Source organism: Vigna umbellata, chromosome 5 (assembly GCF_029865625.1).
Source record: "Vigna umbellata cultivar VRB3 chromosome 5, Vumbellata_1.0, whole genome shotgun sequence".
NCBI lineage: Eukaryota > Viridiplantae > Streptophyta > Magnoliopsida > Fabales > Fabaceae > Vigna > Vigna umbellata.
Genome location: NC_142169.1, coordinates 50,803,770 through 50,816,298, shown reverse-complemented (window position 1 = coordinate 50,816,298; position 12,529 = coordinate 50,803,770). Strand labels below are relative to the sequence as shown.

The following is a 12,529-nucleotide window of genomic DNA, read 5'->3' as shown; positions in this document are numbered from 1 at the left end:
GAACCACTTAAGTTTCTATCTCTGAGTTACCTCGGTAAAACCTCCATATCTACTTAGTTAACCGTTGGATTACCCTGAAATTTTAATATGTTGTTTCTAAACGATAGTATCATACTTGGACCGTTCCGATTTTAAATCGGAGATACAGATTTATAGATATTAATTTCGTATCTTCTCAGGGATCTTAATATTGCTTAATTTATGTTTTTGGATCATTTATACATAAATTATGATTTCCGCCTCATTAACCGTTGGATTGGACTGAAAATTTTACCATATGAGTTAAACATGTTGTTTATTAGTTTGATTGGTTCAGATCTGTAATTAATGATATGAGTGAAGAGTAATATTTTCACGAAATAGTAAATTTATTTGTATTGGGTAAAAACTTGGATAATTATATTCTTAAATTGTATGTGTAGTTGTATTTTGGAGATTGGAGGATGAGTAATATAATATATTCTATATTAGAAAATTAAATTATATTGAATATTCTAAGTTGTAATAATTATTTGAGTTAAATCATGAATTGTAAATAAGTTGATGGTAAATTTGGATGGGTGGTATAGGCATTATTGCCATAATTGTAAATCTGAAATTTTATTTATTTTCCTACGACTTTGGTAAGTCGGGAGAGGAGAGGTTTGAAGTCGGACACTACTTTGGTAAGTAGGTGGGAAAATGAGAGGTGAATTTGACATAAACCGCACTGCTTTGGTAAGTAGGCGGAGTGTTCCACGCTATGCTACTTTGGTAAGTAGATAATATTACATTATTGTGCTACTTTGGTAAGTAGACAATATCACCTTGTTATACTACTTTGGTAAGTAGATCACCTCGTTAGATTACTTTGGTAAGTAGTCAGTATCACATGGTTATACTACTTTGGTAAGTAGATCACCTTGTTAGATTACTTTGGTAAGTAATCAGTATATCATGGTTATACTACTTTGGTAAGTAGACAGAAGGATTGTTGACTGCTGTGCTTTGGTAAGTAGGCAGATTAATAATATGTTGTATTGACTCTAGTGAATCGACTGATGATTTTGACTGGAGAAATATTATAAAGTATCAGTGTAATAGTTGGTTTTTGAGTATGTTTGAGATGCATGTATTTGACTGATTGCCACACTTGTGATGTTAGTAAGATTGTGGATGATGTATATTTCTTGAATTGGTTAGCTCACCCTATTGTTTGTGTTTGTGTATGTGAATGCAATGATCGTATAATGTGTGATATTATACGGGAGCAGAAACTATTTCAGATGAATTAGCAGATGGTTCTAAAAATGCTTAGAAGATGAGAGATCTGCGGGGAAAAGGAGACATGGGGAATTTCTAAAATAGATCTATGTTTGAATTTCCGAACTGTGTGAAATTTTAAATTTCAGAAGTTTATGAACTGTGTGGACTTTTATTTTTAGAAGACTTGTGCTGTAATAAAGAACTTAATATTTTATGGGTGCTGAAATTTGTTAAAAAAAAAATTACATATGTATTTTGTGGAAAATAAATTGTAACGCCTAAATCGGGGTGTTACAATAACTACTTATTTAAATTAAGAATATGATTCTGTCTATTAATATTTTTTTAATTAGGTTCTTGGCAAATACAACAATATTTAGGTTCAAATGAAAATTTAAAAGAGATGTAATTATAATGAAATAAAAGATGAACATTTTCTTTATATTTTTAGATTTTTTATTCTTTATCTGTTTAAATTTATTTTCGTTAGAACTTTAGGTTTAGTAACTTATTAACTAACAACACAAATTAGTAAGATATAGCTTACTTTAGAAACTTATAACTTACGCCAACTTATATCAAGTATCATATCTTCTAGCTTTAAAATTATTTACCTTTTTTCCTATAATTTATAATTATTCTATACATTTCAGTACAGTTTCTTATTATGAATTCAATTTTACACAGACAAACTATTATTACACTTTTTTTTTAATATTTATTAGTTTTTATTTATTTTTAACTCAAATTAAAACATATTTAACATCACAAACTAAAGTCATTACATTTCATTATAAAATATTATGTAAACATTATACAATGTGAGGATTATAAAAAAAAACTAAATGGAATAGTATTTTAAATTGAAAAAAAAATTATGAAAATTGTATATTTAATTAGTATTAATACTAATAGTAGTGGGTCAAAACAGATCATACAACCCAACCTAGTTCATTACGTGTTGGTCACTTAGTGAGTTAACTCAATCTGACTCACTTATTAACAAATCGAAAAAATTTGAACATGACCCGACTCATCACGAGTTGGTGAGTTAAACAGATTGACTAACTCACTTAATGACAAGTTTTTTTTTTCAATTAAAAAAAATAATAATTTTTTTCTAATTCAAATCTAAATAAATCTCAATATAAAATGATTTTAAATTCCAAAGATAATTAAAAAAAAATAAAAAAAATAATACAATCCAAAATCATCTTAAACTCCAAATATAATCTAAAAACAAACATAAAAAACAAAATTAGGTGGGTTTGCGATGATCATTACAACAAGAACCAAATATACACCAATAGACAAACACAAAAACAAATAAATAGGGTAAGCTAATGTAAAAAGAAACCAAACATCGCATATTAAGATTTCATTATACATTCAAATCAAACAATTCATCCTAATCATGCCATTGACCTAAATAAAACTATTCGGATAGATATGTTGATGTTAGACTATGACAAGTTTTTGCACTTGTAATGTGGAACAATTGCCCCTCCCCAAGCTACCACACAAGGCTAATCCGTTTATCACTTATAGACAAAGAACATCAAATCATAAACTATGACCTCCTGCTACTCATCACCACATAATCCCCTTCTCTATTTGAGTTGGAACAATTATTAGAACATCGGGATAACTTTTAAGGCTGAATCCCACATCACTTTACTTGAGACCACCACTAAGAATTTCACCTTAAAAATTCTTTCCAAATCATATATAAATTCAATCACAATTTCCATATCATCATACCTTTCAAACATATCGTAGAGTATTAAATAAAATGTCATACCATTTAAATCCAAATGCAATAAGGAATAATAAGCAAAACAATCAAGAACTCCTAAACTCATTTGCCCAGCGCCAAAATCATGGCGCCTAATGAGCACATACTCACCTAGCGAGAGCTCAAAAAAAGAGTTTCTCCAATCCAACAAGCTGGCTTGCGCAACATCTGAAACCCACTACCAAAACACCTCAAATACTCGTCCAACCACTCTGCATAATTTTGTAGAACACCAATTTTGCACACCAATTTTGCAGAATTTGCACCCTCAGAGTCTCACCTAACCTATTTTAGACACTTTTACCAACTTCTACCACTCCTAATTTGTATTCTAAGTCATAATAGATCTGTCAAAGTTCATATATCCATCTCAAACCAAGTTTTAAACTCTTTTCATCATAAAATTCCAACTCAATTCAACTAAAACATCACTATATAGACCACAACTCAATTTTATCAATTTTAACATATAACTTAGCAACCTAGGGATCTGAACAAGTGAAGAATGATCCAAATTATAATTAGCAAAATTTTATTAATTATTTAAACTTAAATAATTATATATATATATATATATATTCTTTTTTTTATTTTATATTTTTAATTAATTTATAATTTGATAAATTGAAAACATATAAATTAGAATCTTCATCAATAAAAAAATGTGTTAAAAGATGGTGTGTTATAGAATATTTAAAAACAATTTTATTCTAAAACACTTTTTTTTTCATTATGCATTACAACTCGTTATTATAAATTAATTAAAATTAAAAAATACTTTCAAAATTTTATTCTAAAGAATCGCGCAAAGCCCAGGCATTGAAAAAAGACAAACTAAAAAAGAGCGTGTGGGGTTTACGCGACATGAGAGCAAGGAAACTCAGGTGGAAACTTGAAAGACAAAAAAGAACGAAATGATGAAAATTCGGGCAGCAAGCAAAAAGGGCCACGCAGGGCCGTCCGGGCAGCGGGCAGCACTAAGCGCCGTTTTCAGAGTTCAGACCCTTAAGACGAAAGAGGGAGCCATCATTTATTATTAGGTACTGCCCCACTCACCCCAGCCTTAGCTTCGCAAGTTCGAAGCTCAGCCTAGGACACGAGCCTCCCAAAAAGGTCCAAACCTGTGTCCCTCGAAAACTCCACGGGAAGGGAGAACTAACGAAGCAAGGGAAGAGAGAGAAAAGAACAACGCGTTTCTAGAGAGAGAAAGACGAGGCGGACAAAAGAAGAACGAACAGATTAGAGAGAGAGAGAGTAGTGGGTCTCTAGAGAGAAAGAGAGCAAGGGCGCGCGATGGTTCAGATCGCGAGGAGGAAGAAGGGACGACCGTCAAAGGCGGATCTGGCGCGCCGCTCCGGCGAGTCTCCGGCAGCCGCGTCGCAGCCCGATCTCCGGCGAAGCCACCGGCGCCGGAGCGTAAGGTACAACATCATCGACTATGATGGCGACTACCTCGACGACGAGGAGGACGAGAGAAGGCGCGAAAAAAAGAAGCTCAAGCTCATGGCGAAGCTGAACCAGGATGGCGAAGAAGAGCCTGAAGAAGAAAACGACATGACGCCAAGCCGCACTGGCGCTGATGCGCCGGCGGACGAATACGAGGACGACGAAAACGAACAAGAGGAAGAGCACGAACACGAGCAAGAGGAAGAGCACGTAGAAGACGAAGATGGCGTGGTAATGCATTAGTTTAAAATTACGGTTGCGTTTTTGTTGCGATCTTTGATGTTACTGGAAATTGCGGATAAGTGCGGCCATGAGTACATTGTCAACGCTAACAATCTTGACGTTTCAGCAGAATTCGTGTGTTAGTGTCACTGAGATTCTTCTTCGGTGTAATAGCCGATTGGTCCATGGAATTTCTCTCTCTAGATTTCTCTCTGTTCGTGTCGGAATCTAGAGAGAGATTAACTAACAAGTCAACTGTAAAAAAACTAAAACACAGAATCTGAGCTCTCTCTATATATACATAAACTCTCTCTCTATATATACTCTCTTTCTCTCTCCACAGGCTCTCTCTCTCTATATATAGATATACATAGCTGTCTCTGTCTATTATTTGAGTCTCTGTCGCAGTCTCTATTATAAATATAAGTGATGAGTGAAATATTTAGCCTTTGGACGCTATTAATTGTGTGCGTGTGTGTTTCTAATGATGACAGGTAAAGGGCAGAAAAGTGGAATCGAAAGGGCTCCACTCTATTTCTGTTTCAGGTTCGTGTGATTTTAATTGGGGTACTTGTTGTGGTTGTGGGTGTGGTTATTTAAATTTTTATATATATGGATAATTGAAAAGGAAAAAAGTGATGACTGCTCAAAGGGTATCAGTGGTTTCGTTTCAGCATCGTCCTTTGTGTGTTTTCATCAATTTTCCCTTTTTTGTTTTTGTTTTATTTTACTGTTAGGAACTCCGGTTATTCTTCAATCTGGGATTCCGTTGCCTGATAAGAGGACTCTGGAATTGATCCTTGACAAGCTTCAGAAGTATGTGTTTTCTTTTCTATTTTTCAGTGTTTGAGGGTGTATGGTGATGAATGATTTCTGGTGGTGTATGTTTTTGGGTACTATTTTTGTTTTCTGACTTTTGCGGGGTCTGGATGATGGCAGGAAGGACACTTACGGTGTGTTTGCGGAGCCTGTTGATCCAGAAGAGGTGTGTCAAATTTTCTTCCTGTGAGTTAGTAAGTAATCTTGCTTTTCGAAGACACCCCTGACTTGGAAGTTCAAATTCTGTTTTGACTCGCAGCTACCTGATTATCATGATGTGATCGACCATCCCATGGACTTTGCCACTGTGAGGCAGAAGTTGGCAGCTGGTTCTTATACTACTTTAGAACAATTTGAGGTGTGCAAACATGTTTCAGCTGCTCATGATTGGAGGGTGTTTGCTGTTTTGTATTGAGTTTTAATTGTTTGGTACTGGATTTTGATGTTGATTGTGTGTGCTCTTCTAGATATATTATTTGTTGGTGTTTGAACTTGACATACTTACGATGCTTGGACTTGAGAGCTGAGACTCAATTTTAGGCAAAACATAACTTGCTCTGTCTTTTCTATAAAAAATTCAGCAATGATGACTATTATCAATGATGTATAGATTATCGGTGAAAGACTTGGGTTGTTAGCAAGAGTCAGCCAGATGTAGAGTGCTTAGCATGTAAGGAAAACATTCGGAATGGCTAGTTTCTTGACTTTTTCAGGATATTTTCAATTTTGAACTGGTTTTTCTGTAGTCACAGTGTTGGTTAAGGATGTTTATTGCATCATTTTATTAGGCAAAGTATGTGCTGCATATTTTAATTTCTTATTCGTTGATGCATCATCCCATGTTTATTGTATTGTTAACTGAAGTCTGTCAGTATTTTGTTAACACATTCTGAAAATGACATGATGCTAAACAGTTGTTGCTTGTGTGCTTTTTGATTGGTTTTAACGGGTGATGATTGTAGCAGTATAATATGAATGGGATCGAATGAGACTTGGTGTTTATTTGATTGTGTTTTATTCCCATGAGACACGTCTTTCAACCTGCTGATTAGTTGGATTTGGGCAATAGCGAAGGATTTATCCACAAAGCAGGCAGGAAAATCTTTTTATTTTTGTTAAACTCGTACCTGCTTGATTGGCAATGACTCGTGATAGTCTAACTCTTAACTACACTCTGACTTGGTGTTAATATTATAGTTTAACTCTTATGGATGTGGAACTTCAAAACATTTCACCCTTATCATTTGATTTGATTTTGATCATGCTTAAACCATCTTCTGAGCACAAGTTCTCTGTTTCTTCCTAGACCTTTTCTGGACAAAAGGGTTGTTTAATATTGTCAATAATACCATCTTCCTCTAATTATTGATTTCGTTGTCTATTGCCTCCCTTTTTATCATTAGTCAGAAGTATAAAAAGTAAGTAATATTTTGCACGTGGTTTCTGTTCTGGCTTTCTTCATGGGTATTTCTCAGATGGCAAATACTAATGCCTGGAAGGATATGATACATTAGGTGTTGGGTTGGGAGTCTTGTTTTTCTAGGAAAACTGAGGCAGTATCTGTGGTATATATACATTAATGTTATTTTTAGATAGAAACTGTCGCGGAATTTATTCCGGGAAGTAGAAATTATTTTTCTTGAAGTTGGTTATCTCTGATAAACTCGCGCGGCTTTTCTTTGTAATGACAATTTGTAGATACAGAGTCAGGTAAGGGGACGTGGTCCCCTCCCAAATTTATTCCAGTGCATTAAATTACTATGAAAATCATTTTAGGCCTCCCTAAAGTTTATAAAAATGACTATTAAAAATTATTTGTGGAAATTGCCAGGTGGAGGATGGATAGAGAGAAAGGGAGGTGATTTGGTTTAATGGAAAGATAGCGGATTTGACTAGAAAGTTTATTGGTATATATGATTGATTTGATTGAATTAATGATGGTTGGTAGGTTGATTTTTAGTGTAAAGTTAAAATGTGTATTTTCTAAAACATTAACATTTTTTGGTTATAATAATGGTTGAGAAAATGAAAATAAACTATCTCTTAAAAACATTATTTATTAATTGTCATAATTATTAGACAATCAATTAAATGGAATTATTTTAAAAAACCAAATGGACATAAGGATAAATTACCCAACAGTCCCACAAAGCCCTCGCATCTACCTCACCTCACAATTCAAAACTTTTCCAATAAATCATCTCAAATCACCTATACCAATTTCACAATCCTCAGGAATAAACTCAAATCAATCCTTAGGTGCTAATGGAGTGTATGATTGTTATGTATTTTCCTAATTTATAAAAAGTATTATATATGTGTATAAAATATGATCTTTTTTGTATATTTTATGCACGTGAATTTATTTTTTTTAGATTATATATTTTTAGTTCTTGGACCTCATCTAATAAAATTTCTGGCTCTGGCTTTGCATAGATGATTTTTAAACAATTGCAATTATGATGAATGGATATTCAATAAACGTGTGAGAATCAAATAGATCCCTCTATTAGATAAAAGTCCAAAATATTTTTCTCTCCAGTATTATCTTAACCGTGCATTGATTTTTATCTTCTAACCGAGTAAAAGTTGGTAGACAAGATTATACTCTAATTGCACTGACTTGTGAATGGAATCGTTGAATGCAGAGTGATATATTTTTAATTTGCTCAAACGCAATGCAATACAATGCAGCGGAGACTATATACCACAAACAGGTATACTGTTTGATGCTTCGCTGTGTTCCCCTCCCAACAAATTCTACATCAATGATTGTTTTATTCTGCTTACTGTGTGACTCCTATATTTGTCACAGGCACGATCAATACAAGAACTTGGTCGGAAGAAGTTTGAGAAGTTAAGGATTGGGTTTGAACGCTCTCAGATGGAGCATAAATCAGAGCAAAAGGCAGGATCTAATTATTTTGTTAAGAAGCAACCAAAGAAGCCTCTAGTACGTACCTCACTGGAACCTGTTGGCTCTGATTTCTCTTCAGGAGCAACTCTTGCTACTATTGCAGATTTACAGCCAACTTCCCATCCGATGCAAGGCGGTAGATGTGAGAGGTCTGGCAATATTGATGGTATTTTGGAGGCAAATGCTTTCTGGATTGATGCAAATCAAGAGAAAGCTGAAGACGTTTTATCAGGTATTTAAGTAAAGAGATCATGCGATTATCTTTATCCTGTTACAGTTGTCTTTATTATTCCTAAACATACTTTTAAAGAAGAATTTTTATGTTAAAATGTAGTTAATAATTTTGATTGTGTTGCTTTATTCTTTCAGGGAAAGGCCTTCACTCCAAGTGGGGAAGGAAGTCCGTTGTGCTTGATGAAAGTCGGCGTGCATCTTATAACATGTCCAATCAACCAATTGGTCGTTCAGAATCAATTTTTATGACTTTTGACAGTGAAATGAAGCAGCTGGTTGCTGTATGTATCATAAATGAAATCTTATTCTTGAATCGCTGGTTTTCTTTTACTCATTGTCAAAACATAAAGCGTTACAATTGTAATTTTTGGATACAGGTTGGACTTCATGCTGAGTATTCCTATGCTAGAAGTTTGGCTCGATTTAGTGCATCTCTTGGACCTATTGCTTGGAAAATTGCTTCCCACAGGATTCAGCAGGCTCTGCCACCTGGCTTCAAATATGGTCGTGGTTGGGTTGGAGAGTACGAACAGCTTCCAACCCCAATATTAATGGTTAATAATCAGGTCCAAAACGGAACTAGTTTGGCCATGAAGTTGCATTCAACTATTGACTTACCAAAGGGTGACAAAAGTTGTAAGAATGTGGAACCCAGCATTGAGCATCCTGTAAGTGGGCAGATGCTAGATGGAAAACATCCTTTGATGCCTGATGGTGAAGGAAAACCTTTCTTTGGTTCTTCTGGAGAAAGGATCTGTGCTCCTGCCAACATCCGAAATCAGGAGCAGAACAACCAATCCAGGAAAATGGGCAAACCTGAGAATAGGGGTTTGAAACAAGAAGAGTTGAATTCTTTATCCTCAAGTAAGCAGAATAATAATGGTCTGGTTGCAAAGTTTACTAGTAACACTCCTGCAGCAGAGTCCAAGCCCAGAGAGATGGTGCCAAGGAACAAGTTCAAGCAGCCAGGTGTTAGTGGAGAGTTGCCTAATGGAAAAGCCACAGATACAAGTTTGAACAGACAAGTGACTGGTCCATCACTTGAAACTACATCAAGCAATTCAAGCAGGGAAGGTCCTGTTGTCCATGGGAAGGAGCTGGGTGTTAGCGACCCTGTTCAGTTGATGGGAATGTTTGCTGAAAGGGCTCAAAAGCAACACAATCTCAATCATTTCGTTGTTGATACTCCACCAGTGACACTATCGGGTCCATCCGGACAGAGAGATGACTTAGGCAATGCTTCAGCAGCTGCTGCCCGTGCATGGATGTCTGTTGGGGCAGGAGGGTTTAAACAAGGACCAGACAATTCTAGTTCACCAAAAAATCAGATATCTGCAGATTCATTGTACAACTCAACAAGAGAGTTCCATCAGCATATTTCAAGAATTCGAGGGGATTTTCCCTCTGCTGGAATGCCTTTCCAACCATTTCAAGCACCTGTTCCTCAATCTAGTCACACAGGCACTGTTTCACAATTTCCCAACCGGCCTACGGTTTTCCCTCACTTAGCATCTGCTGACCAATCTAGATTTCAGATGCAGTCCCCTTGGCGAGGACTCAGTCCTCGTAGCCAGTCAAGGCAGAAACAGGAAACATTTCCACCTGACTTGAATATTGGTTTTCAATCTCCAGGGTCACCTGCAAAACAATCTTCTGGTGTCCTCGTTGACTCACAGCAACCAGACCTGGCTTTGCAATTATGATAAGGCATTGCTGTCTTGGTATGGATGTTTCCAATTGAATTGGACTGGTCAAGGAATTTGTATTGCAGCTCCTGTCACGGATGTGGAATTTGATCCTTAAAAGGCTTGCATATTAGATGTGAAAATGCCAAGCTCTACCCGGATTGGATTTAGTACAAGTTAGCCCCGATTGAAAATGATTTTGATAGTGTAGGAGACTGGATTTAACAGAAATAACTCAACGACTCACTATCATCATTTCCGGACGAGGATTGCCAAATCCATGCAACACGTTTCCGTTAACCTAGGGTTGAAGCTGTGGGAAAAAAAAGTCTGCATGTTGACTGATTATATATCGGTTGCAGGCAAAATATACTCCTGATCCCTTGTATGTATATTGTGTACAATTTGATTAAATTTGATTGCCTGGATATTTCGGTTCTTGGATGGGCATCACTTCTTAATTATGCTATTATTTTGTACATGAGATTTACATGTTATTAATGGAAAACGATTGCTTTCGTCTTTTTCTCTGTATGTCAACTTAATTCAGCTCCTTTGCAAAGACTTGTTCTCCTTGACAAGGTATTCTTTGTAAGTTTAACAAAATGAGCAGTTTTAATTTTCCTTATGGCACCCGTGATGTGTTTTTCTCTTTGAAACGCCAGTCAATTATTCTTATCTACCCTTCTTAATCACCTGTGTACACAATATGAGTATGTATGACTGGAAAGAGAAAATTGCACATTACTGATTTGAGAAAGGAACTAGTATCAATTTCTCATCTCCCCTTAACACAGGCTGAGTATGACACACTGAAGCAATTATTAGTTATTAAATGAAACCAAACAGCAGCAATGTACATGGTGGTTCGAAGGGTTCAAGGCACTTATAATGGCCAGCTAGCAGCAATAAATTTGCACATTCTCACGTACCAAATTGGTTCTGCCTTACACAGAAGCAGCCCAAGATGTTTGAGGATGACACCCATGAATGTTTCTAGCTCCAAGATAGAGAAGAGTTTTCCTGTTGATTTTCTTTATTTGTTACTTGCCCACTGGTTTAATACTGCAAGCCAAATTTGCAAAATAAGTGGTTCATCGAACTTTTGGGATATGTAAAATAATGGTCAACAATGGAGCCACAAAAATTGGGGCAACTTTTTAGACTCTTGGTGATCCAAATTGAGAGGGCAAGATCTACCAAATATTCAAAAAGATATTAAAATTGCTTTATTTAATGGTTCAAAGTCTTATCTAACCTTCATTCAAATCAGAAAAAAGATTTAAAAAAATATTAGGAAAAGAAAAGTTATTTTTTAAGGCAAAAAACAATTATCTGTGATTAAAAACGTGTTTAAGTCTTACTTTTATAAAACAAATTTTAAATGATGATGAATGAATTAATTAGATGAAATTTTTTTAAGTAAATGAAATTTCAACAGTATAAATAATTTTGAAAAAAAAAACTTATACAAAATGTTAATAAAATGAACGTCACTGACTGATTATTTTTTAAATCTTTTGAAATAGTTAAATATATATGTTAGACCACCTACTACTTCATTTAGAAACGGAAAACCTGGAAAATTATTTGTATAACAATAATTTCTTAATAAATAAAATCTATTAAGTTTCAGCTTTTCTTATCTCAATTTGCATATTTTTCATAGAATAACGTTATTTATGCAATACATTCCTTAACCATTCTCACACATTTATCTTTTCTATTACATTATTTATCATATATTTTTCTCTTAACCAAGTGGTTGGAGTCCTTTCTTATGGAGTATGAAAATAATTTGGTTGTGGGATGATTAACATCTGTATTTTTCTAAAAGATATTCTTTACCATTGTATGATTTTTTCCCCTTCCTTTTCTTAACTATATAATTTATTGTAATTTCTTTTATCTGACATAATTGTTGCAAAATTTTTGGCAAAAATTTTTGATGTCTAAAAGAAAAAAAAATATTGCTTTCTCCAGTCAGACAAAAAATCAACAAGGAATTATTTATGGATAAAAATCTTGACAAGGAAGAAATTAACAAGCACATTATTCTCAAAACAAAACTTTGTTTTGCAGGAAATACATAAGCCAGTTATCAAGAACCTATCCACAGACTTTCTCAGCCATGTCCTACATAGACATGAAAATTCTAGGTAACTA

General features: G+C 34.8%; 1 protein-coding gene across 1 annotated transcript; it reads left to right on the top strand.

Annotated features, from left to right (window-relative positions):
* The first annotated feature begins 3,973 nt into the window (after window positions 1-3,973).
* Window positions 3,974-10,889, top strand: LOC124843619 (uncharacterized). Its single transcript, XM_047320408.2, has 9 exons — window positions 3,974-4,717; window positions 5,203-5,254; window positions 5,446-5,524; window positions 5,648-5,693; window positions 5,787-5,885; window positions 8,176-8,244; window positions 8,343-8,676; window positions 8,814-8,959; window positions 9,056-10,889. The coding sequence occupies exons 1-9, from the start codon at window positions 4,334-4,336 to the stop codon at window positions 10,379-10,381; spliced, it is 2,535 nt and encodes an 844-aa protein (XP_047176364.2). The 5' UTR covers window positions 3,974-4,333; the 3' UTR covers window positions 10,382-10,889.
* The last annotated feature ends 1,640 nt before the right edge of the window (window positions 10,890-12,529 follow it).

Bases quoted from the DNA above. Each gene is read 5' to 3' on its own strand.
- LOC124843619 (XM_047320408.2), top strand. From the start codon at position 4,334: ATGGTTCAGATCGCGAGGAGGAAGAAGGGACGACCGTCAAAGGCGGAT. The intron at 4,718-5,202 runs GTAATGCATTAG...TAATGATGACAG, and splicing joins TAGAAGACGAAGATGGCGTG to GTAAAGGGCAGAAAAGTGGA. The intron at 8,960-9,055 runs GTATGTATCATA...TTTTGGATACAG, and splicing joins AAATGAAGCAGCTGGTTGCT to GTTGGACTTCATGCTGAGTA.